Source organism: Epinephelus moara, chromosome 17 (genome assembly GCF_006386435.1).
Source record: "Epinephelus moara isolate mb chromosome 17, YSFRI_EMoa_1.0, whole genome shotgun sequence".
Lineage (NCBI taxonomy): Eukaryota > Metazoa > Chordata > Actinopteri > Perciformes > Serranidae > Epinephelus > Epinephelus moara.
Genome location: NC_065522.1, coordinates 1805692 through 1832705, shown reverse-complemented (window position 1 = coordinate 1832705; position 27014 = coordinate 1805692). Strand labels below are relative to the sequence as shown.

Genomic DNA, 27014 nt, shown 5'->3' with positions numbered 1-27014 from the left:
TGTCACCTGGAATTTGTGAAGAAAACTTGTTTTTTCTGGCATTACTCTATGGTGAACGGAGAATCCAAAGCCCAACATTTTTATGAATGAAAGTCACTGAAAACAGTTATGTTTCTGCAAAAATGCATGTGTTTGTGAAGTACTGAGCATACGAGATGAGACTTGGATTATGCTGCATGAGTTGTGTGAGAGTTTGTAAACACATGTTTTGATATAGTTTTGCTGTAGTTGAATGCGGTCTCCATCTACCGTAATGAAGAACATTTGCCTTTTTTGGATTTTACCTTCACCGTGGATACACAAATAGATACATTTGGATGCAAATGGTCATTTTGTGGGTGAGGTATCCCTTCAAGTACTTGAGTGAATGTATTGGTCATGACTGACCCGTACTCAGTTACTTGTGGAAGTAACCTCACTGTTTCTCTTTATAAACACACCACAAACAATTCCACTCTTCTCCAGTGTCTTATTCTTGTTAAAGCCGATCCAGTGTTAAGTCTTTGGCTATGTGCCGTTGTCTAAATGTGGGGCCATAACTGTGCTTTGTATTGAGCAGGGAGGCGTATATGCTGCCCTCACAATGTGACAAAGCTTGTAAAGTTTGGTGGTGAGGACATACAGATGACACACACACACACACACACACACACACACACACACACACACACACACACACACACACACACACACACACACACACACACAGGCCATGTGCTTCCTCACACAAACACACATACTGTACATTGACATCCTGGACCGAAACACATGCTTCAAGATGGATTGATTGCCTTAGATGTAGATATTTTGTCTTGTTGCAATTAATATTAAAACAAATGACCAACAACAAAAATGAATAAAAATGGCCATGCTGTCAGGCAGGTACACATACATGCATATACACTTACAGGTATGTAGTCTAGACATTGAGTCAGTGGGGGTACACACATAAACAAACACACAGCGCTTTAAGCACTAGGCTGTGCCAAGGACAGAGTATCCTGGGTGTGTGATGTAATGGTTGGCTGGTTGTCAGCAGTCACAGCGACGCCCGTCACTATTCTGGACCTGCTAGTAAACTGACGGACACACAGATGGTGTGTCCGTCAGTTTACTAGCATTAACCTGCTGAAATGTTATCATTCTAAAAATTCTAATGAAAAGGTGTTACATTGTATCTTTGTTATTAGTCATGATTTTTATTCCCCCCACTAATAATATGAGATATATGAAATGACATGCAAATTTGAATACCATTTTTTTTTACTCACTGTATAATGAACTGTGCCAATGAATGTATTTATATTGCATTGACTTAGTTACTACTGTTTCTCAAATAAGAGATAAAAGATCCAGCAGTCTGAGTGATTGGGGTCACTATGTGCCCACTTAGGGACTGGTGTTATGTGCAGCAGCCTGGTCTCTCTCTCTGACAGCCTGGTCTCCCTCCTCCCTCTACCTGCTGCACACCCAAGAGGAGGAGGTTATAAGAGGTACAGGGAGTTAGTTTGTTTGTGTTTTTGTTTACTGCTTTGGGGATGACACAATAAAACTGGTGGGTAAATTGTAACCTTTGGTGTGGCGTCCTCTTTTATATGTTGCAGCCTCCTGCCCCTAATGAGCCGGGTTTTGTTACTGTTTGTATGGAGGCCGTAACACTGTATAATGTATCTTTGTGCACTTTTGTGCATGTTGATAATGGGCTGTGTGTGTGTTGTCTCTCTCCCCCCTAGGTGCTAAACCTGCTTGGCATATGCCAGTGTTCTTGCACTAGCTCTGCTCAAACAGCTGACACAATGCTTTCTACAGACAGGCTCTATTCACGAGTCATACTGTTTTGTTTTTTCACTACAACTCTTTTATTCTCTCCTACACTGGCCTTTGTGTTCCTGAACAGTTATTAGGTTAGCAAAGCTTCCTTCACACATACTGTACATTCATGTAGAACAGCAAACACACATGTATGCATTGTAACATGCTCAGCTGTTCACTGATTTTCTGCTGCATCACAGTGTCTGAAGACATGTGATCCCTGCTGTTATACAGCACATTCACCAGACAGGTTAATGAGGAGAGCATCGTATCCACTTTCTCTTTTCTCTTTGATTCCCTTTTAAAAGATGTTTTGTTATGTCATTGTCTCTGTCTTCATCTTTGTCTAAAATTACTTCAGTCCCTAGGCTAATTTTAAGGTACTTCTTCTTCCTCTTGTCCTTGTTTCTGTGTCTCTCTTTCTGCTGATACTTGTAAATTAAACCAAACTCAACAAGTCGAATCTTTAATAGTGCTTAACTAACATCAAGACCAGTGGCAGGTGAGTTGAACAACATTCATAATCTTGTTACAATGCAATGTGGTGATGGGAAATCTTGGGTCCTAGCATTCATGTAGCTGCAACATGACATGCTCCACCCACCCAAACATCTTTACAGACCAAGTACAACCCCTCATGGCAACAGCACTCCCTGAATGCCAATGGGTAATGCCATTGCCATGAGGTAAGGGTACTTGGTCCTCAATGGTGTTTGGGGGGTGGTGCATGTCAAGTGGCATCTACACAAATGCCAGGACCCAAGGTTTCTGATCAGAACACTGGATTGTAACAAGATGATGAATGTTATTCATTTCACCCACCAATTTGTTTCATGTTTTGACTGATCTGTGTATTTATGTTGTCTTTTGCTATGGGTCATAAACTTTCATTACGTACACTACAAGAATGATAGGGGGGGTAAGGGATTTGCTCTCATTCAGCCACAACAGCAATAGCCCTAGCTTAAAGTCAGCCTACCAGTTCAGCCCAAAGGCGTTTGACTGTGTTGAAGTCAGGGCTCAAAGCATGCAATCAAGTTCTTCCACCCCAAACAGGGAAAACCAACTCTTTATAGAGTTAGCTCTGTGCACGGGGGCCTTGTATGTCCATATTTTAGGTCACACAGAGCAGGATCCCATTGGAGTTTTAACATAGCAGATATCCAATTCCATAACTATCTGAAATCAAGAGAGGAATATTATGGCATTTATGCTGATTGGACCTCATAGGGTTTTGACTTGAGGCAACTACATGGAAATGTTCCGGTAGAGCCAGCTGCAGTAACACGCAGGCTCATATCTGTAGGCAGGGTTTGTCATCCACGTGGAAGAAATATTCACTGAGTCATCTGTCACACCAATGTCAGGGATCATATGTCTTCACACAAAGAACACATTCATTAGAAAGCACACTAGTTGCCATGTCTTGTTTCACTTTGGGCCATAATTGAAAATGTTGACTAATTTAATAATGCCACAGTTACTATTCTGGTTACTGGTATTATAAATATTGCTACAAGTATAAGTGGTAGTTTTGGCAGCAGTAGAACCAGCAATATTAGGGTATCCAGTACCAAAACATGCTTAATACTGTTACTCAGGAAATAAGTTAACTTTGTTTATTTCCTACACCTCTCTGTTTATATGAAATGCTCTTGTCTTTATAAGGGCTGAAAACAACAAGGGTGCACTGGTGTCATTTGCCATATAGATCAGAGGTCAGCTTTCTGTAATGTTTGACCTCAGGGTCCCAGATCAAATGCTGTTTGGGTCAGATTGCAGGTATGACCGCACAGGTCAATGTTAAGGCTTTGAACAGGAAAAACAACTCATGTCTATTTTGTGTGTATGTATAGTTTAATACAAGACTTGTATTCAGAGAACTTTGCCTATAGGCTCTGTTTGTGTCTTTTTCTCGGCATCTCCAAAGGGTGGGATAATGGAATGAGTTTTCTGTTGGGATGACGGACAGGACACCCTTAAGCAGTGAAATAATGGGTTTAAAAGGCAAGGTCAGGTGTCAACAGGCTCCTAAATGGTCTTGACATGTTGCTAATCATATATCTAGGTGCAAGATCTGAACAGGGTGAGAATACAACCAGTAAATTTAGTTTAATAGGTCTTTAAAACTTTCCTAAAACCTGCCATTCAGGCAGTTTTTTTCAGTTGCCACTTTCATAATAAAATTCATTTCACAATAAGTAGAATTGAAAGAGCCTTAAAACTTAATGGCAGTGCAGGCGTTATATGAAGGGGAAGGATATCTCATTATTTAAGTCCAAATCCATCCAAATCCAACATAGATGAGCGATGTTGAATTCAGATTTTAGCATAAGCAACACTGAGGCTAATTTTCCAAATTAAAATGGAAAGAATAAATTATAGTGTTAATGTTTTTTATCATTTCACTGCCACTTCTTTTTTATTTGAGAACTTACAATAAAAAGGTGCATGACCTAGTTTTTGTAGGCAAATAAACCTTAGTTTTGGGTAGCTCAGGTGTGCTGCAAAGGTAGCTGTGCTTCCATGTTTTTTATGTAGTCTAATACCCCTTTTCCACTAAAATTAGCCATGTACACGTGTGCATAGGAAAACCCACTAAAAATAGGCTATAGACTCTTTTACTATTGCCAGTAGACCAAAGCTGTGTACACACCTCTGTAGCAGGCGAGAATGCTGAATGGTGTGTCAACGCTCAATGTCATGAACAGGCTGGAAAACAGGTTAGTAAACAGTAGGAAGCAGCAGGAAGGCCTGTGAAAACTTTACAGTGGTTACTTCTTTTTATATATCTCTTACTTATTCAGTCTCTCTTTCAAACACGGTGCAGGCTAATTTGGATTGATGTTTGAGCCATGAGCCAGGTGGTATTTTGTGGTGGTGTGCCATTGCATCTTGTTGGTAAAAGGGCTAAAATTATCACATTCTCCCAGGTGTTGTTCTTCCATCAATGTCGATTGGAGCTGGTGCTGATAAATACCCGTGACTACTGCAGAGTCATTTGACCTGGGTGTGAATGCCGATTGTAACCTTTCCCATTACATTAAAAAGCCAGATGTTAGTGAGTGTTAGTGTTTTTTTGTGCAGTGGGAAATGGGCTAGAGAGTCACTCTGTAGTTTTGCCTGTCATGTGACTTCTACCAAGGCTTTTTTCCCAAAGCATTACAAAAACAACACAGAGCATAACATACAACACTGTAGTAAGTAAGCTAGCAAAATGAATGTTGGGAGAAAGCTTGGGATTCATGTTTTGGTACCATTAATTTACCAACCACTTTACCCAGCAGTATGTCATTAGTTATCTTGCGAAATTCAGGGCATTTGAGTTGTCTGGACATGATTCTCAGATTGGACGTGGCTGAGCCCATGGCTAAAATGGTGCTAATGCCATAAACGGTGCTAAACAACAGCAACAATGCTGACAGAGCTAACAGTGTTAACCTGGGGGGAACTTGAAGGTGGGCGCTACTCTTCTGTGACAATATCAACAGTAACTTATGTACAAGGTAGATCTGTGTGTCATCCGCATAACAGTGAAAAGTTATGTTTTGTTTTTGAATAGTGTGGCTGTGGATGTAAATGAATGGAGAAGAGGACTGGACCAAGTATGGAACCTTGGGGTACATCACAGGAGATGTGCTGAGATCTACTGTTTTTAGTTAGCTACAGGCATTTTGTTAGCATTTCTGCCCTTGGTTGCATATTGTGGCACCATTTGAGTATGACACACTGTTCTCTGTCTTTATATTAATGCTCTAAATGTCACATATAGGACCTTTAATGTCCGAGAAGTATATAATCCATGAAAAGACAAATTCTCTGCTAATTAGCTTAACTTTATGGTAATCAATGCCAATGTTATTGTACTAACCTCAATCCAAAATATTTCAACATGAATTTGAAAAAAATGATGGAAAACATGAACATGTGTTTACTCATAAGACAGAAATCCCAAAGGTCAACAGCTCAGCCATCACAAAGTACTTGTGCTGTGGTAATGTGAACATTTTGATCCCCCGTCCACCCCTGCCGTCTCTGCAGATGGTTCACACCAGGAATGTTGCAGAGAACCATGAGATCCCCGTGAGTGGAGGGAACACTCTATTTTTAGGGAGGTGCTGTGGTGTGGCTTCTTGAAAAGGCATTTGAGATATAACTGCTTGTGTGTTCCACTGTGTAGTGGCCTGTAGTTCATTTTTTACATATGTATTTACACTAAAAGCCCTTTCATGGTGACTTATTAACTAAATTTTTGCAAGGGTTACTGTAAAACTGTGTTTCTACTGTGTTTTCAGTATCATGTGAAATAGGGAGGTTTTGGGAGGTTCTCAAATTCACTCCCAGCATCAAACACTTCTTGTGTTTAAGTGTCTTTGAGGAAGTCACTGACTGTGTTCTTTGTTAATTTTTTTGTTGGTCATCTAAGTGGATGAATGTATGGGTTTTTCTTCATGATTCATCAAAGGGAGAGGTTATATCTATACAGTGTAGCCACATGCCTATGTTTGGGCAGTTGTATGGTATGTGTGTGCAGGTAGTAAAGTGCAAACCTCTGCCAGTGGTCAGTGTGTGTTCCCAGAGGCTTCCACTGATGTGACTGTATGCAGCACAGATATGTGAGTTTTTCCTTATATCCGCTGTGAGGGTCCTAAGGACAGAGGGATGTCGTATGCTGTAAAGCCCTGTGAGGCAAATTGTGATTTGTGATATTGGGCTTTATAAATAAAATTGATTGAAATTGATTGATATGTAGTGTTGCATTGGTCAGATAACTGCCTGCCTGGCTGCGACCTTAGGTACAGCAAAATTGGTAGTGGCTGTCAGCCAGAAAACAGATACCAGACAGGCTGACTGATGATATAGACAACTGGTCTTGGAGAAGACAGGGCACTGGTATGCCAATGGGGGGAAGGGAAGGGGACTTTAAGACTTTGCTGCACACTGCACTGACACTCTTTTCTTCATCATAGAAAGGAAACTAATTGTTTGCTTCTCAAGGCAATTGAATCGAATGCAACTGGACTTAGTTTTGTCTTAGAAGACGTTTCACCTCTTATCCAAGAGGCTTCATCAGTTCATGCTTGTCTGACTAGGCTGGAAGTAGTCTGAGTCTAGTAATTGTTTGCTTACGTCACCCATGTTTAACTGAATTATTTCTTCTCTCCCTAATTCTTTGACATCCACTTAATCTTCTGGGAAAAAAACTTTTTTTTCTTTCTCTCATTTGCCCCTCCTCCATCTTTTCGGACAAAACTTTCTTCATTTTTATAAGTGCAGAAATGTTTGGGCATTGAGATCTAAACCTCTGACCTCCTCATTACAAGTTATTAAAAGGACAGACACCCATTGGTGCAAAATATGCCTTGATGGGTGTACTTTCATATCCATGCACAATTTTACAATTGATCTTTTCTTCACTGACTACTGTTGGTGACTAGTGGCAATGTATGACTAGGTGATTCAAGTGTGTGCTGGGAGATAAGTTTGTAAATGAGTGACTATCAAGCCTGAAGCAGGAAAACATGTGGGCACTATCCAGCAGCAATAAAGGAACTGATAGACTTGTTGGGAACACAGCAGGGACAATGATACCATCTGTATACTTATAGCAAAAAGATAGATTGTACCCTGATTGCTTGGAATTTTGAAATGCTTGAAACATTAAGATGCAAATTGATGCCCTGCAAAGAACCCTTAAGAAACATAGACTGTATAATACAATGGACATAGCTACCATGATGTACATCACCCACTGGTTTGTGGACTGCTGCTTTGAAGCCTTAAGTTTGACATATCGGCTATCGCCATCTTGTTTTTTTGGAGACAGAAATGACCATATATGAATTAGAGGGTGGAGCTCTGGGTGAGTTAGTTGTGCTGGCCCCGCCCTTTAAAATGCGTAATGTTAAGCTTTAATAAAATGTAAATGTGTGAGTTATACATACAGTTGTCATGGATGTTGACATTAGCCATAGAGACCAAAACTGTACCAGGCGGTGAACATGTTTATTTATGCTATAAAGTTGGACATTTTAACATTGGGGTCTATGGGGACTGACTCACTCTTGGAGCCAGCCTCAAGTGGCCAAGGAACTGCAAGTTTTTGGCTGGCTTTATTGTTCAGGGAGCTTTCCACTTCTGAAGGAAGTGGGTGCAGCAAGTAAACATGGATTGGGCAGGCCTCTCATTATTCATTTTGTCAGCTAACAGTAAACTGCTTACCACTCCCCCACACCCTACTGACAGATTATTGGAGCCTTATCACACACCACTACAGCTATCACATTTACTTGCAGCCTGAATTTCTGGAACAACTTCCCAGATTCTACATCTGGCCCAAAAGATCATCTCCTGTCTCCGTCTCAACTCCACCCTCCTCTTGTATTTGCTGTTTAAAGAGGAAGTAAAGACACTGGATCTCCCCCAACAGGTGCAAGGGTACAGCAATGCCTGCTAGGTCAGATTGGAAGGCAAAACCCTTCCTAGCTCCCCTGCAAATACCAACCCCTGTTGCCACCCTCCTCCCAACCCTTTCTGCTTTTTGGACTGTTGTCTTCTCCAGATGGTTGCAATCAACTCAGCCGCAGACCTTTTTTATGAGGACTTAAGACTTTCTCCTCCTAAATTCTTGTCTTTATTGGTTAGCATGCCCACATATCCGCTCAATAAAGCCCCACCTCCTACCAACAGTAGTACCAATAGGCAACAATGTCCAACATTCCTATTCTTGTTTTGATTCATTGTGAAAGTCAGCACATTTTCATGTATGAGATCAGATTGTAATCTAGACATATGGATAGAATTAAAGCAGCTTTGCAGATTTTAGCATTATCCAAAGAAAACTTTAGGGATATGTTTTGATTATATTTGCTGACTTCAAGAATGTTCAGCATCACCAAGGCACATTTTTCACTTTCTATTTGAATAAAAATCAGATTTGGGAATAAGAATTATATGGCATACGGTACAGCCAAATAAAATGATGGAAGGTTATCATCCTAGAGGGATCTAAGGAGGTTTGGGAGGTTTTGTTTGTCTTGGACACACAGATGATAAAGCTGAAAAATGGCTTTGTTCCCTACAGTTGGTGAGAGGTCCTTGTAAAACTTCCTTAGGAATGTGTTGCTCCTGTAGGTCTTTATCATAATACACTGCACAAGAATATACATAAAACTAGCTGACTCTGTAATGAGGAGATTTTTGTCTGACAACTAAGACAGAATTCTGTATCCATCATAACAGGACAAATTTGTCATGGAAATTGGATGTTTGTGATCTGTCCTTTGAATTTGCGGAACTGTTTATCATGATGTGGCTGTCCTGTATGTTGTTGCTGTCTAGTGTCTTATAACCATATAGCTGAAGGTCATTCAAGTAAATCAATCAATCAACATGTATGAACTTCTGTTAACTTATTAGACCATAGTTTACTACATAGAGGACATCAGCCACAAAATACAAACATTTATAATTATTAAAAATGAATTGAGATAAGATAGGCATTTATCGATCGCCAGAGGGTAAACTCATGTGTTGCAACAACACAAGGACAGAAACAAATACAGGTACATAGATATTGATGAATTACTTTTTCTTTTTTTTTCAGATATATTTTTGGGCATTTTTGCCTTTAATTTACAGGACAGCTAAGTGTAAAGGGGGAGAGAGAGAGAGAGAGAGAGAGAGAGAGAGAGAGAGAGAGAGAGAGGTAATGACATGCAGCAAAGGGCCACAGGCTGGAATCGAGCTGCGGCAACAGCCTTGTACATGGGGCGCCTGCTTTATCCACTAAGCCACCGACGCCCCACATTTTGGTCATTTTTATACTTCATAGTTTGAGTCTCATTTAAGTCGACGAAAATGTAAAACATTTTAGTCATTGTGTTTTCTATATGTTTTTATTATCTTTAAACTAATCCAGTGAGGCTAATACATGTTTCAGAAATTAGAATCAAGATGATGGGTTTTATAAAAATTTCATTTGACAATTTTTTTTTTTTTTTTTACAGCTACAAATACTTTCTGCATACTTACAAACTGTCATTTCTCCAGCAGTTTTTGACAGGTTTAAGAGGTGATTTACAAGCACACACTTACTGATCATCATTTGAAAAGCTCAACACCTCTCTATTTATGCTCTGAAAAACTTTGAGACCACAAATAACTTATCTTGGACAACTGATCTGAGTTCAGACTGTTAACCTACAGCACAGCTGCACTCACAGATAGCTGAACCTCCGAGCTGCCTGTCAAACAGCATCAAACCATAAACCTTCTCCAATCCAGACTGAGTGGGGTCCTGCGGGGATCAGCTGTGAAGTCCGGCAGCCGGTGGCTGCTTGCTCTGTTGCCATTCACCAGCTAACAAGTGGAGCTAACTGCTAACAGCCACCGCTGCAACTACCAAACTCCACAAATCCATTCAGCAGCTCCACTATCCACAGTCAGACACACATGGCTGATTATCTACTGCTGAATCACAGCTCACAACTCGCACCAACAGCTGATGCTGCTCCACTGTGAGTGTTTTTACTGGCTAGTGAAACATCCTGGTGCAGACTATTTACTGGAGTTTACCAGCCTGTTGCTCATGGGGCATTTGAAGATAATTACAAGGATGACTGTTCTCAGCTTTCAATGTCCAATAGTCCACAGCGAGCAATTTTGTCATGTCTCATCTCGTCAACGAAAATTAAACATAGATTTTGTCTTGGTTTTTATGATCAAGATCTACTTTTAGCTTATCATTGTCTTGTTTTCATTGTGGAAAAAAGGTCTTTAATGAAAAATCAACACTGAAAGAAATGCAAAGGAACTGCAAAGGGACAAAAAATAACTACAGAAACAGGCACAATGACCACAAAAAGACACAAAACTACAACAAAGTGACACAAAACAACTAAGAAAAACACAAAATTATCTCCAAGATACACAAAATTACCTTAATTAGACATTAAATTAACTCAAATCAGCCCAAACAATTACAAAACCACCCAAAGTTTGTGTCTTGCTCCTATTTTCAAGAGGTGGTGGGGTTCTTTGCATGTGCGCTCATATGTCATGTGTCATATGCATCTCTGTAGCCTCGTTTTAGATAATAAACCAAGTTTTACCCTGTTTATTCCTCACCGCTTTTGTATTTGCCCCTCTCCCACTTTTACATTTCTAGCTAAGCAATCCCAAACATTTTTTCTGTCAAAACAGCAAGTAACAGTTGATCTGCACCAGTGATGTTATGTGTGTCTCAGCTGTCAGGAGCTACTGCTGAAAAGTGACTTCCTGTGCTTCAGTGCACTGCTTTACTCAAAATATCTCATACACTGCCTGTAAAAACTATATTATCAGAGAACAAACTTGTCATCAAAGGGCAAAACATGTCTTACAGTAGGCTACCTCCAAGCCTACCAACAGCTACTACTGGCCAACAAGTAAACAACAGAGACGAACCATTCCCATAACGTCACCTCCCAGCTTGTTGAAAGATTGCTGTGCCCTGCTGGCGAAAAAGTAAAACACTAGTTTTCTAGCAAATGAGGGTGGATAATAAGTTTGATTTCGGTGCCATGTCTTGCCTAAGGTATAAATCAAACAAACCACAGTCATATTCTTTCTTGTTTTATCTCCGCTTTAAATGCACATAAACTATTGGCATATTTTCTTACTTTGGAAAAAGTTAGGCCAGCTGTTTTCCCCTGCCTCCAGTCGTTATGCTGAGCCATGCTAACCATGTCCTGACTCCAGCTCTGTACTTAACGAACAGACGAGAGATTGATGTTGATTTTCTCATCTTACTCTCAGAAACAATGCAAATAGGAATATTTCCCAAAATGTTTCAATTGGGGCTGTCAAAATAACGTGTTAATTTCAATCACAGAAAAAATAATGCGTTAAAAAAATTAACATTGATTAATCGTGTTCCATGGTGCTCTTTGATCCTGTGCGTCACTGAAGGCCACAGTGGCTTTGTCATATGATGACGCTGCTTGGCCCTGTGACTGGAACATTTACATTTAAAAAAACGCCAAGATGGAAATGTTGATAGGAGCACCATTCTCTGCTATTTTCTGCAGTAAGGAATTATCCTACCATTGGAGTACTTCCAGCCTGAAATATCACCTAAACACAGTTTATGGACGCTGGGTGACTTTGCAACTCTGCTTAATCTACCGAGCTTCATAGATTGGGCTCCATATCTTACCAAACTGTTTCTCTTTGTTGCTGTCTTCCAGTATTGTTCTTTCACTACACAGATAGTATTTCATTAAGGTTTTCCATTCTTGAGATGTGGGTGCTTCCTTATTTTTCCTGTTTTGCAATATAAGCTTCTTATAACTAAAGATAAGAAAAGAATTTGCCATCCTGTTGGGTATCTTATTTTCTCCACATTTTGAGAGACACAAATTGTTGGTGAAAAAACTACAACAAAATTGCAAATTCTCCTCTTAAATATGCCTATTATTTTCCCCCATTATAGAGTAGAAAAAAACGATAAAACATTGTGGCTTCAAAGCAACACTTACCTTTCTGGAAATTTTAAGCTTTTCTTTGTTTAGGTTAAAATGCTATTAATAAGCTGATGGCACACTAAAATGTAAGTGAATTCCACCAGAGATAAAAACTCATAATTATACCATTCTCATATGGTTCTAAGAAAACTCCGACCAATCATTGCATTGGCCGAGCGTCCTGTCTGTCTTCCCCACGTGGAGGTCTCCGACTGGACTGACTTAACCGCTCGCATAACATCTGGACAGGTATTTTTAGTTTGTCTCCAGTGTAACATAGGCTATAACGTTATATGACAACACAGCATCAAGTTGCTAACGGTTAGCCAACTGTAGCCTAATGCTGCCTGAGCCTCCTTGTTTGTTGCCAGTCACCAGTACTATCTAACGTTAGCGTTTACGTTATATTATAAAACTCATCAGTCATCACTGACCCTGGATAAGTTTCAAAACTCCGGGGTTGCTTTTGACTGTGCAGGACAGGTAACATTATGTTTAGTTTGCTTCTAATATAACATATAAAGTTATATGACAACACAGCATCCGGTTGTTAATGGCTAACGTTAGCCTACTGTAGCGTAGCCTCTGAAACATTAACGTTATCTTCCTTGTGCGTTTCCACTCACTAGTAACATTAACACTACTATCTAACATTAGCACTGTAACCTTATTCTAAAACTCATCAGTCATCACTGACTCCAATTGAGTTTTAAAACTCCTTTAGTTTGACTGTCTTGGTTGTAACGTTACACTCTCTCTCCTCTTCCGTGTATCTAATGTTACCTTGCCAACGCCTACGTCTATCATAGATGTAATGAGGACGTAATGGAGGAGGGGGGAGTAGACCTTTGGAGGGAGGTGGAGTTGCAGGAGGAGGGGGATGGCACATTGGAGGGAGGCGGGTGTTGTGGATGTTCAAATGTATTCTGCTGTATGAAATGCAAAAAAGGTAAGAGTAGCTTTAACTATGCATGGAAACTTACAAATGTGAAGGAAGGATGCCCACCAGAAGAAATTTCTTGGTGAGTTTACAGCAAAGTAGCTCTGTTTGACTAACAGCTATAATCACTATGCACCCCCCCCACCCCACCCCCACCCTTCTAGGGCCAATTACCAGTAACCATGGAGGCCTGAAACCAGTCTGACGACACCAGTGTTTCCAGAGAACACAAAGGGCCTTTTATTCAGATGATGCCCCTGTCAGTATTAAAAGGCTGATCAGTATGTGAGCATATTCTACCAGGGTTATGATGAAAGGGGAAAAAGGAGAGGTGTTCTGATCATACTGGATGAGAATGTGTTTCAGCACCTCAGCGATGTTGTTGTTCTCTGTTATATGTTTTTCATTGCTAGTGTTATTACTTTTCTTGGCACAACCCCTACTTCCTCTGTGGAACAACGGAGAGTGACTGCTTGGAAAGTGATTGTGAACTTGTCCAGTTATGACTTTGATCCAACATCAGTGTTTATGTAGACTTTCTAAGCTTTCTATTGTGTGTGTGTGTGTGTGTGTGAGAGAGAAAGAGATATCCATCCTCACATTGTTGGGACATAAATCTGTCTACTCAGTCACATTGTGGGGACTTGCCTTATGGAGACAAAAAGCAAAATAAGTCATTCAATTTTAGTTAAGACTGGGTTTAAAGGCACTCTATGCGAAAATCAGAGCGTATGAGTTGTCTGGACACACAACATGGAGGTGTCTGAGCCGACAACTACTGTATCAGCTAACAGCTCTAACTCCATAGACAGCGCTAAACAATGGTAACAGTGAACAGAGCTAGCTGTTATGTTTTTTATATATTTAGCGTTGAAGGTGGGGCCCCTTTATTCCAATGAGAGTTGCTCATTGGTGCATGAAGCCAAAAAAGCTCAGTTTCCACAATATGAAATTATCTGGATTATCAGTGCTGCTTCTGCATCATTGGGCCTATAGAGCAGGCACGGTAAAGACTTCTGCTGGCTGAGCTGGCTACTTTCGATTTAGTGCTCTGCTAACTTGAATGGGAATAGAATGATTTAATCTTGCAGTTCTTCTAGACTGTCCAAATGTTATCAGACCAAATGGATTAAATCTTGATAGTGGAACAAGTCATGCCCTGGGGCTTCGACGCACAAAAAAATATATTCACTGTTTTACACACATCTCTTTACCAACATACGTTTATCGGAAAAAGTCTTTTTGGGCAAAATGGCATCACTTGACGGTAGGGCCGTAACGGTACATGTATTTGTGTCGAACCGTTCGGTACGCGACTTTCGGTTCGGCACGACCCTGTACCAAATTATTAGGCGCAGGATATTATTTTATTTTATTTTGTTTCATTTTAATTCCGTTTTTGCGAGCCGAACCATTTAAAATATCTAGTTCCCCAACAGACATAATTGAGTGATGGACCGAGTCCGACTGTAAATCTCCGCTTTCACTTTGTGCAGCACATTCTCGCATTTTGACAACATGGCAAGTGAGCCTGACGAACCTGAAGACCCACCCGCAAACAGTCCTCCGTTTGGGAACACTTTGGTTTCAGGGTAAAATACGAAGATGGAAATAAACAAGTTGACAAGACAAAAGCAGTGTGCCGACACTGCAGAACAGCGGTCGGGTATGTACTTGGAAACACGTCTAACATGCTAACGCATCTAAAGCGACACCACCCGAGTTTGAACGTTAACCGGCACGACTAGAAAAAGCAATCTGGTGCAAACTACGATATCGTCGTCGTTTAAAAAGAAAGAGCGTTTCCCTGACCATCGCGCTAAAGAAATAACCAACGCCATTGGAGTTGAGTAAAATTGTTTAAGCTGCACTTTAGATATAAGCATGTTTTGTTTACTGCACTTTAACAAAGTGGGAAAGCTAAGTAAGTTCCTAGTAAAACTGAATCTGAGCAGGCTTTAAAGCTGACCAGCTGCACTATACTTTTTATTTTAATTGAGTAAAACTGTTAAAGCAGAAATGTATATTTATATTTTTCATTCAAAAAATGTGTTAAAAAAACAGCAGGATTTTATTTTTCACTTTTATATTTCTATTTTCATTCAAACAATGTGAAAAAGCAGGATTTTATATATATTTGTTTCATTCAAAAATTGTGTAAAAAGAGTTAACTGCTGTGGTGGTATGTTTTAATAAGGTTACCAATAAGTAAAAGATATTTAATAGTTGTCTATTTTTTTCATTACTGTACCGAAAAAAAACGAACCGTGACTTGTGTACCGAGGTACGTACCGAACCGAGATTTTTGTGTACTGTTACACCCCTACTTGACGGACTTGGGAGTTGTAATTCCACTGTTTGGCCACAACAAAAATTGGCTTCAAAGGTGCCTGTTGTTAACCAAGAGGGAACCAGAGGGTGGGCGCTATGCTTCTACTGCGACACCATCCTGATATCAACTGTAACTGCCATATGGGCGCATATGAGCTAGCCAGTGAAATACGCACATGCAACATGCACATGTGACCTGTCCAACTTACCCAACACGTTCTCATCCCATCCAACTTCTCCTAATATCGCCACTTTGTCAGTGGATCTGCATGTCAAAAGTTGACATACTAGGTACCCACCTGCATCAGTTTTGTATGTTCAGGGATGGCGTGTCACTTTATAATAATATATATACATTTTATTAGGAGGTGCCTTTCAAGTCACCCAAGGTCACCTTACAGAGCATAGAAGATAAAAGATAAGTAGGACATCATTAAAACAAAACATCAACATAAAAACAAGTGTAGTGCACAGTGTCCAGTTAGAGTGAATATGCCAGTTTGAACAGGTGGGTTTTGAGTTGGGATTTGAATGATGTGATGGAGTCTGACTGTCTTATGTGAGGGGGAGGGAGTTCCAGAGTCTGGGTGCCGAGCAGCTGAAGGCTCAGGCACCCATGGTACTGAGGCGTGAGGTGGGGATGGTGAGGAGTCCAGGAGAGGTTGAGCGGAGGGTGCGGGAGGGGGTGTATTCCTGAGGGAGGTCACAGAGGTAAGTGGGGGCTAGATTTATAATCGTTACATGCATAGCATCTTTTCAAAATACACTTCCCCTTTCACAGGAAATGTACAGTTTCTGCTTGTTAAATCCATGCAGCCTGTGGTTAGGTTTAGGCAACAGAGGTCTGCGGTTAGGTTTAGGCAACAAAAGTCTGTAGTTAGTTTTCGGCCACGAAGGACAGTGGTTAGGTTTAGGCAACAAAAGTCTTTGGTTAGCTTTAGGCAACAAAATGTCAGTGGTTATCTTTCGGCAACAAAAGTCTGTGGTTACGTTTAGGCAACAAAAGTCAATGGTTAGCTTTCGGCAACAGAAGTCTGTGGTTATGTTTAGGCAACAAAAGTCTGCGGTTAGCTTTCGGCAACAAAAGTCTGTCGTTAAGTTTAGGCAACAAAAGTCTGTGGTTAGCTTTAGGCAACAAAAGTCTGTGGTTAGGTTTGGGCAACAAATGTCTGTGGTTAGGGTTAGGCAACAAAAGTCTGTGGTTAAGTTTAGGCAACAAAGGTCTGTGGTTAGCTTTAGGCAACAAAAGTCTATGGTTAGCTTTAGGCAATAAAAGTCTGTGGTTAGGTTTAGCCTAAAATAAGAACAGTTGTTCGGAAAGAAATGTAACATCTCATCAGCCTCCCCTTTCACCCGCCCTTTGCGAACTTTCTCGCTCTTAATACTATGGTAGATGCGGGCAGCACTGCCCAGAGTGTATCATACCATCATGAACTGTGTCTCTGTGCGTCACTTTGCATCTCTGCGCATCGGTGTCCACGCTGTGGTCCACTTACAAAGCAGCAGTATTTGACAAGTTCGGTGTGAGTGTGGGCTAACTTACCAGAGCAAACCACAGAGAAGCTTGGATTTTGAAACACAGATGTAGCGTGACTGATGTTAGGGTTAGGATTAGGCATGTTATTACGGTCATAGTGAGTGTCCATGGAATTAATTAAAGACACTGCAATGTCCCCCTAAGTGATGGAAATAAGAAACAACTTTCTTTCGTGTGTGTGTGTGTGTGTGTGTGTGTGTGTGTGTGTGTGCGCAAGTCAAAGAAAAAGAGACATAGAGAACATTGTTTTTTCATATCCTTATCTGATGTGACATCCAAAGTGATGACTTGGATATTTTTGGATTAAAATAATGTCTTTTTGTACTGAAAAATGGTGTTTGAAGCCTTAAGATCCAAATGGAGACAAACATACTGTGTATAAATAAAGGGGTCACTAATAAGTGTTTTGAAGGCCGTAGATGATGCAGATATTTTGGAATTAAAGTTATTCACATGCAGTATTCAGGATTGTATATTTCAATGTCAAGAAAATATCACTCTCCAAATATCCAGTATTTCCCCCACAATCCTCTTTTTTCCATAGTGGAATAGCCTTTAGATTCCACTTATTTAATCACTGATTTAAAACATGTCAATTATAGCCCTCTATCTTTCCTCTTATTTTGGAATAGTACTTAGTTTGTTGTAACCCTCCAAACACAGAGGTATGAGGGGAACCCTATACAAGATGCTCCTCATTGCACACATCCAACATATCCTCATAGAATGGTTCATATGATATCCTTCAAAAAGGCACACACAACAGTTCATATGATATCCTACAAATTAGCACCCCACAAAAAACATTATATCCTTAACATACAGTTACGTAATTAAAGTAATGTTACAAAGGTAAGGTTTAGGAAAAGAAATATGGTGAGGACTGCAGCAAGGTATACCCTTATATAAAAGTTGAAGGTTATCCTACTGTGTACATTTGGGACATTAATAATATCTATGATATTGTAAAAAAAAAAAAAAACATGCAGCTGGATGGAGAATCTCCCCTTTAATTATTTTCAAAGAGGAGACTTTGTACACATATTTCTATTAACAAAATGGTTTAAAGTTTCAATTATAGTAATAAAATGTTTGTTCAAACAACAGTAACCCTTCTGTTTTCATTCCTTAAAGGTTAATTCTGACTAATAATAATATAGATTCTGTAATACTGTGATACTGTAGAGCTGCAATATTTTCTGAGACTGTTATCGTATCATGAAAATCTGATACCGTTGCAACCCTAGTGAGGACATACCCAATCTGGAAATCCATCGGTAAAAAACAAAAAAAAAAAGTTTTTTTTTTCTCCTTCCTTTACCTCTGGAGGCACTGCCCGTAGTTTTTCGACTAATGGAAGTGCAGGGGCCTCGGGGAGTAGTTTTTCGACTAATGGAAGTGCAGGGGCCTCGGGGATCGCTCAACCCCTTCACTTCCGGGAGTGCCCCCAGGGAATCACCTTGTTGTTTACAAATACTTCCAGGTAGAAAACCAGCAGAGTTTATTATGTATATATATATATATATATATATATATATCACATTTTTCACGTCACTATATCACCGTTTAGACTAATCTGATGTTTGTAAAGTCTATAAACACAATGATTGAACAAACATTACTATTTCTGTGTGCACGTTTTGTAATTAATAACATGGTTATCGTAGATTAGCTTTGCTAACCGTTAGCTGTTAGCCCCGTTAGCGGTGTCTGTAGTAACTCAGTAACTCAATAAACGGTCCGTGAAAAAAATATTTTTTCCAGCGTATATCTTAGTTATAACGTGATTGAGCTAGCAAAGCAGTTTTGTGTTGCTATGTGTGGTATTTATTCAATTTTGGGAAATCACGATGTCTAGAAAGCATCAGTGGCTGCAGCTGACAGGGACAGCTAACAGCAGCAGCAAAGCTAACATCAGGACGTCATCTGTTAAAAGCCTCCTGTTGTCGGATACGACATGAAATTACTCCAGTTAGCTCAATCATGTTGTAACTAAGACATCCGCTGGAAAAAAAAAAAATTCACGCTGACGAGACGGCATTTTGGGTGGAGCGGTCGCTGATGAAGATGAGGCAGCAACTAAGGAAATTGGACAAGGACTTGAACTGAAAAGTTGATGACACTGTCTTTGTAGATACCTGCCAAATTTATCACGAAAATTCAACAAATCCAGATGTCACTGTAGCTGGTCTCATCCTTGTTTGTCTGTGTATATATATGTACATTATCCCCTATAAAGTAGAATAAGATCTTCTCCCTGTCTCCATCTGTCCACTGCAGTGTTTCAGCAGCAGGCTGTCCACAGCCCTCTGGAGCAGCAGAAGCAGAAGCAAGGAGGAGGAGGAGGAGGCGGGGGGGGAGGAGGAGGGGGACCTATCCCCTGTCAGAACTGTGGGAAGCCATGCAAAGGGGAGGCACTGCGGGTCCAGAACAAACACTTCCACATCAAGTGCTTCGTCTGTAAAGGTATGTAACAGCCAGCTGTCACCTCTCACCTTTGCACTCTCACCCCACAGCCCACAACTCTGACAACCTCAGGACAGACTGTGTCCAACTGTGGTTGGACAGCAGAAACATACCCTCCAAGAGAAATCTTGCTTTTTAAGGATGCACAGAGCACACAAAAGTGGACCACTTGTGAATGTTCAACTGGATGAAATAACAAAGTCTACCTTTTGGAGATCAGACAAAGCACACTGAGATGTAAGTTGACCTTAACACGGACCATTTAGAAAAATCATAAAAATGTGAACACTAATGTGGCTTTTGAGTGATGATACTGTGCAAATTAAGAGCTGTGGGAGAAAGGGGATTCATTTGAACTTTTTTCTAAATAAAAAAGACATTAATGAGGACATTTTACTGTAAAGAGACAGTCCTAATGTGAAGCTTTAAATCAAAACTAATTAAGAGTTCTACTAAGAGATACTTGTTATGAACCATTTGGAGAATAAAATACACTGGAGAGTCTCTTAGGAGAAACGATACCAAAAAGCTAATGATGTGGAACTTTAAAGGTCCAGTGTGTAAGATTTAGGGAGATTTGGTGATATCTAGCAGTGAGGAGTACAGATTGCAACCAACTGAAACTTCTCTTGATTAGAATTCCCTCAGGTTTTTCTTTTAAGTCTTGTCCTCTCCAAAAGAAGCTCAAAACAAGAGTCAGTAGCAACGGCAAAAAAAAAAAGCTGTTTGGCATTGGCAGAGAAGATCTGGCAAATTTTTCATGGGCGCAACCAACATACTCAGCTCTGCTGCTCATCCCACAAACGCATGTTCCTTACAAATGTGGCACCATTTAAATGGCAAATAAACAGGCTTTCCAACAGCATAAGATTTATTGCCAAGAAGCATTGTTACAACAAAGAAATAATCTACCCAGCACAAATTTCCAATTTTCCTTACTTTTTGAGTTAGTTAGTTTATATATATAAATTCACAGGTTATCGGTAAAAATGAACTAGGCACGGGCAGGCAGCGAGTGAGAACAAAATTATATTTTTTTATTTTTCAGAATAAAACAAATGAAAAAGATGTGCAGTGTATGTGTAATATTTTGACATCTAAATTACTATTATCAAGCCACAATTCCTTTTATTTTCAAAGTCAGTGACACAAATTGGACCTTTGACCCTGTCGTCACATTCATCACCGACGTGGAGGACTCCAGAGATGAAACTATGTAAGCATCCAAGGAGGATCCTTTTGAGGTTTTATGGTAGTGGAAGGAGCATGGTAAAATGTTTCCTAACCTGGCAGTTTTTTTTTCGCCATCCCGGCATCAAACACAGCCACTGAAAGAGACTTCACACTGTTGGACTCTGTGCCAGCCTTTAAGGGGACAGAGAGCCGGACAGTCCAAAACAGAGAAAGCTTTTGTAACCTGTTGGTGGTCTCCATTATGTTAAAATCATTTTTTAGTTGTAATGATATTGATATTGCTAGTTTGGCAGTAAGAGGAAATTGGCTAAGAGAGCCAACATTGATAGGTCAGTCAAGTCTAATCAGTTACAGAGGTGTGAATTACATTGTGTGTGTGTGTGTGTGTGTGTGTGTGTGTGTGTGTTCGTGTGAACTTCTGGTTGGGTGGGTTAGATACTTGAAACGTGTGTTTTGTGTGTGTGCCCGTGGGTGGGTGTGGGGGGATTGGATTCTTGCGCCCCTCCCAGTCCAGCCTTGTGTCAGACCGCTGTTGCTGTCAAAACATGCTCCGGTTGCTAGGCTACGGCTGGTGTCACTACAGTGTCGGCAGCTTCTGACTTTATGGCCATTAATTTCACACTGACCAGCAGACTGTCTGTCTGTATGTTCTACACCCATTCTCCTCCTTCTCTTCATCCTCCTCTTCCTCTATCTCTTCCTCATCTCCTCTTATTTTTTCTCCTCCTCAACCTCTTCATCCTTCTCTTTGTCCTTCTCCTTCTCCTTCATCTCTGCCTCCTCCTCTTCCTCCTTCTCATCCTCTCCCTCCTCCTCCTCCTCCTCCTCTTCCTCCTCCCATATATATATATATATATCTATATCTTTGGGAAAGAAAACTCTTTGTTGCACAATTCGCACACAACCATGCTCTTATCGAAGCTGCCATCTGGAAGTTTTTTTAAAAAGACAACAACTTTCCGTCCAGCAAGTGAAGCAATAATGTCTCTACTTCCATCACTGTTCACCAAACTTTCTTGTGCGCTGACACCACTCAGTGCATCCTGTGCATTTTCTTCACGGCTGGCAAACAAACAGGAGTGTATGCGTCAGTGTTACCGGTGTGCCCGAAATTGGGGAACTGGGAAAGGTGCAATTAAATGTGTATCTGTACACAATCTGTAATTAATTAATCGAAATTAACGCATTAAAGTCCCAGCCCTAATATATATATATGTGTGTATATATATATATATATATATATATATATGAGCACTCCGTATACATATATATATAAGTATATACATATGCATATGTATGTGTATATATATATATATATATATATATATAGATATATACGGAGTGGTCATATATTGTTAGCTATCTCCAGTAATGGAATGTTTTGTTCTGTGCCTGTACTTTGCTTCCACTTATTGACTTAAATTTATAGGATTCAGGGGGATATATTGGCAGAAATGGAATATAATAGGCCTATAGTAAGTTTTAGTTTAGGAGTGTAAATCATGAATTTTATCACAAAATGATATTTTATCAATTCTTTGGACAACAAAGACTGATCACCTGGTGGTGAGTTGGATCAAATGGCAGGGGAGGCTGCCGGGCAGACCTGGTAAACCCAAACGTGTAGTGAGGGTGAACTGGGAACGTCTGGTAGAGGACCCTGTCCGTCGGGTCTTCAACTCCCACCTCCGGGAGAATTTCTTGTTCAAAGCCTCCATTGTGTTAGGAGCTGTGGTCAGAAGGTTGTCAGTGCCTGTCGGGGTGGCAACCAAAGAACCCGCTGGTGGACACCAGTGGTGAGGGAGGCCGTCAGGCTGATGAAGGAGGCCTTTCGGGTCTGGCTGGCCCAGGGGTCTCCTGAAGCAGCAGACAGGTACCAGCTGGCCAGAAGGGCTGCAGCTGTGGCGGTCGCTGAAGCAAAAACCTGGGTGTGGGAGGAGTTCGGGGAGGCTATGGAGAAGGACTTTAGTTTTGGCCTCAAGGAAGTTCTGGCTGACCGTTAACCAACTCAGGAAGGGAAAGCAGGGCTTGTCTCAGGCTGTGCTCAGCAGAGAGGGAGAACTGCTGACTCGAACTGGGGACATCATCGGGCGGTGGAAGGAGCACTTTGAGAACCTCCTGAACCCAGCCATCACGTCCACTGAGGACGAGGCTGAGCCTGAAGACTCGGGGGGACTCTCGCCCATAGCCCTGGTGGAGGTCGCTGAGGTAGTTAAAAAGCTCCCCAGTGGCAAGGCGCCAGGTGTGGATGAGATTCGCCCTGAGATGCTGAAGCCTCTGGACACTGTTGGGCTGTCTTAGCTGACACGCCTGTTCACTGTCACGTGGAGGTCGGGTACGGTGCCTGCAGAGTGGCAGACCGGGGTGGTGGTCCCCATCTTCAAAAAAGGGGACCGGAGGGTGTGCTCCAACTACCGGGGTATCACACTGCTCAGCCTCCCGGGTAAAGTTTACTCCAGGGTGCTGGAAGGGAGGCTCTGACCGATTGTTGAACCTCAGATTCAGGAGGAGCAATGCGGATTCCGTCCTGGTTGTGGAACAGTGGACCAGCTCTTTACCCTTGCAAGGCTGCTGGAGGGGGCGTGGGAGTTTGCCTATCCAGTCTACATGTGCTTTGTGGACCTGGAGAAGGCTTACGACCGCGTCCCTCGGTGGGTCTTGTGGGGGTACTGCGGGAGTATGGGGTTCCAGACTCGCTGCTACGAGCCATTCAGTGAGCTGTGTCCGCATACTCGGTGTGAAGTCGACCACGTTCTCGGTGGGTGTTGGCCTCCACCAAGGTTGTCCCTTGTCACCAATCCTGTTTGTGATCTTCATGGACAGGATCTCGAGGCACAGCCGGGGGGAGGAAGGGGTCCGGTTTGGGGACCTCAGAATTGCATCCCTGCTTTTTGCAGATGATGTGATTCTGTTGGCTCCATCACACCGTGACGTCCAGCATGCACTGCAGCGTTTTGCAGCCGAGTGTGAAGCAGTTGGGATGAGAGTCAGCAACTCCAAGTCTGAGGCCATGGTCCTCTGTCAGAAACCTGTGGTTTGCCCTCTCCGGGTTGGGGAAGAGTTACTGCCTCAAGCGAGGGAGTTCAGGTATCTTGGGGTCTTGTTCACGAGGGAGGGTAGAATGGAGCGTGAAATGGATCGGCGGGTCGGTGCGGCTTCTGCAGTGATGCGGGCGCTGCGCCGGTCCGTTGTGTTGAAGAGGGAGCTGAGCCAGAAAGCAAAGCTTTAAATTTACTGGTCCATCTACGTCCCAACCCTCACCTATCGTCATGAACTCTTGGTAGTGACTGAAAGAATGAGATCGCGGATACAAGCGATGGAAATGAGTTTCCTCCATGGGGTGGCTGGGCTCAGCCTTAGAGATAGGGTGAGGAGCTTGGATATCCGGAGGGAGCTCGGAGTAGAGCCGCTGCTCCTTTGCGTCGAAAGGGGTCAGTTGAGGTGGCTCGGGCATCTGATCAGGAGGCCTCCTTGGCGCCTCCCGCTGGAGGTGTTCCGGGCACGTCGCACTGGTAGGAGGCCCCGGGGCAGACCCAGAACACGCTGGAGGGATTACATATCTTGTCTGGCCTGGGAACACCTTGGGGTCCCGCAGGAGGAGCTGGAAAGTGTTGCTGGGGAGAGGGATGTCTGGGGTGCTTTGCTTGGCCTGCTGCCCCCGCGACCCGGCCCCGGATAAGCGGATGAAAATGGATGGATGGATAGACAATACGATATTTGCCGTTATCACAAAGTCTGCCACGATATGTTTTTGTTTCCGTGCGATTCGGGGGCCTGCGATCAATATGAGACAATATTATCTTCCCATTTAACACAGTTAGTTACAAAAGAAGCTGTCCCCTCTTTCTTTTTAGCATTTGGTCATAAAAGATAAAAACAACACATAAAAATTAAGTGCAGTAAAGTTTACTTTAAACTGACTCCACTAACACACTTAAACATCACATGGGATAAGTTAACCTTCAGGGCTTTCTGTCAGAGACACCTTTCTGAAAGAAATCTTTTCATTTTAACCCAAACCATCATCTTTGTCATAAAATTTTAGGTCTATCTGTCTTAAAGCCCTGAAGGCAAACTTCTCCCAACAGCCATAAAACATGGATTAATAACAAGATCATTTAACAAAAGTATCAAATTCAGCTCAATAATAACTGTCAAGGTTCATAGACAAAACTATTGTTTTTTTTGCTAGTTAAACATTATTAGCATATTAAGCATGTTGTAGGGGAAATACCTTTTTGAGAATTTTTGCACGTGTAATAAAGTTTGGGGCACCACCCTCCTAATGAGGGAAGCGACTAATCAAATTAATAACTCCGTAAACCAATTATTAATTATGCTTATGTCAGCATGCTTATCAATAATGAATCAATCTCAATATCTGGGTTATGAATTCTCCATACAGATCTTAATTCTTGCTCAAAAGAAATACCCACAGACAACGACTTGGCGACAGATGAAAATTTATTTACGCTAAATGGGTAACAACTGAATAAATGAATGAGGATAATATGAAATAACACATATCAACAGTATGTATAAATGGATTAAACAAGAAGTAACACTCGTGTGAGTTATTTAATTTGGCGATAGTGAGAGAGTATGTGAAGACAAATTGGGAACGCAGGGATGTGCAAAATAATTATCTAAGGAATCCTAAATTAAGATTAAGATAATTAAATCTCCTGTTTGACATCAGCTCTTATCACTGCCCAGTGGGTCACCTGTGAGGGGAATTCGTTGCCTCCCTTCTTAGCAACGAATCATGCAGACGTTTCTCCTGGGGTTCTAGGACTGTCACTTTGCAACGCCCAGACTTTCCAGCAGAATGAAACCGGCTGGCGCACTGTGGTGAGCCTGCGACGTCCTGTGGGTGTCCCCAATGTCGGTTTCCTTATGCTGCGAAAAGCCTTTGGGTTTGGCACAAGAACCACTGTGGCAAGTGGCTGGCAGCCACTGGGTTTGATGAATCTTTGGTTGAAGAGGGCACTTGTCTACTTTGTTTTAATTACTCGCTTATAATAATGGTAAAAGCAATATCGTTGGCCGTTCGATATTGTTATCAAAGTTATTATTAATGCGCATAAAATGTTGAAAACACTGGAGATGAAAGAAAACTGGATAAGCAAAACTTAAAAGTTTAAAATAACTTTAATCGTGAGAATATAAAAGCGTAACTAAAACGTAAGTACAAGAGAGCCTAAGATACGAAAAAGAAGAAACAAAAAGGAAGAGAAGTAAAAAAAAAAGAAGAGAGAAGAGTCAAAAAAGAAAAGAGAGCAAGAATACAAGAGAGAGCGCACCAGAGCGCACATGTTTTTAACCGGCCAAAGTGGGCGGGTCTGATAAGGCGGCCTTCTTAGTTGTAAAATAGGCTTATTACTTTATTTTAAAAGAAATGTAATGCTTTTTATTATACGAGATCATATACTTGGACATGTTACGCGCGATAGGCACATACTCTTCTCATTATGGTCAAAATCGTTTTTTAACATCCAATTAAATTGAATACGATTATTATGCCATGTGTATGAGCAAAGTACACTTTTAATCTGCTTCAAATACACACACTCTAGACTAACCTATAGTTGCAATCTATAAAGAAAAAAAAAATGAGGAAGCACATATTCATGAAAACAGGTTGATTAATAAATCCAACTATATTTTAACTCCAAATATATAATATGGGGCTCCTTATAGGAACCCACTTTAACTCCGCGACAAGATGGCAGTATGGCTCCATGTTAAATGAGGGATTAAACTCTTATTTTTCGTAATTTCCTTCATTTTTGCCTTACAGAAATAAGAAAAACATCATTCAACTAACAAACAAGGATTATGCACATTTACAATGTTATAACATGGATAAAATGTATAATTTCACTTCCAACAGACTTTTCAATTTTGTCACACAGAAACATTTGGTAAGAGAGGGGAGGGCGTGATTTCCCTGGGGCAATGCCAATGGACAGAAAGTGGTTGAGAAAAGAAGCATTGTCTCACGACAACTAGTGGGTCGTTCATCACCGCGTTTTGCCCCAAGGCTGGATACTTTAAGATGGCATCTGAAACTTGAGGGATCCCAAGTGACTTTTTACCTCCTTTTGACCTAAGGATGGCTGAAAGAAGCGTTTGTCCAGTTTGGGGTAATACAGGGGTTGTGTCCTAAACATTTGACCCCCGGTGGTCTCGTGGGTCTTGTTCATTGATAATACTGGTTCAAAGGAAG

General features: G+C 41.3%; 1 protein-coding gene across 1 annotated transcript in view; it reads left to right on the top strand.

Annotated features, from left to right (window-relative positions):
* ablim2 (actin binding LIM protein family, member 2) overlaps nucleotides 1-27014 on the top strand; it is a 187976-nt gene that overhangs the window by 4130 nt on the left and 156832 nt on the right. Inside the window, exon 2 of the mRNA XM_050067006.1 lies at nucleotides 19406-19591. Coding sequence (XP_049922963.1) covers nucleotides 19406-19591 — 186 coding nt within the window. The remainder of the gene's footprint in view (nucleotides 1-19405; nucleotides 19592-27014) is intronic.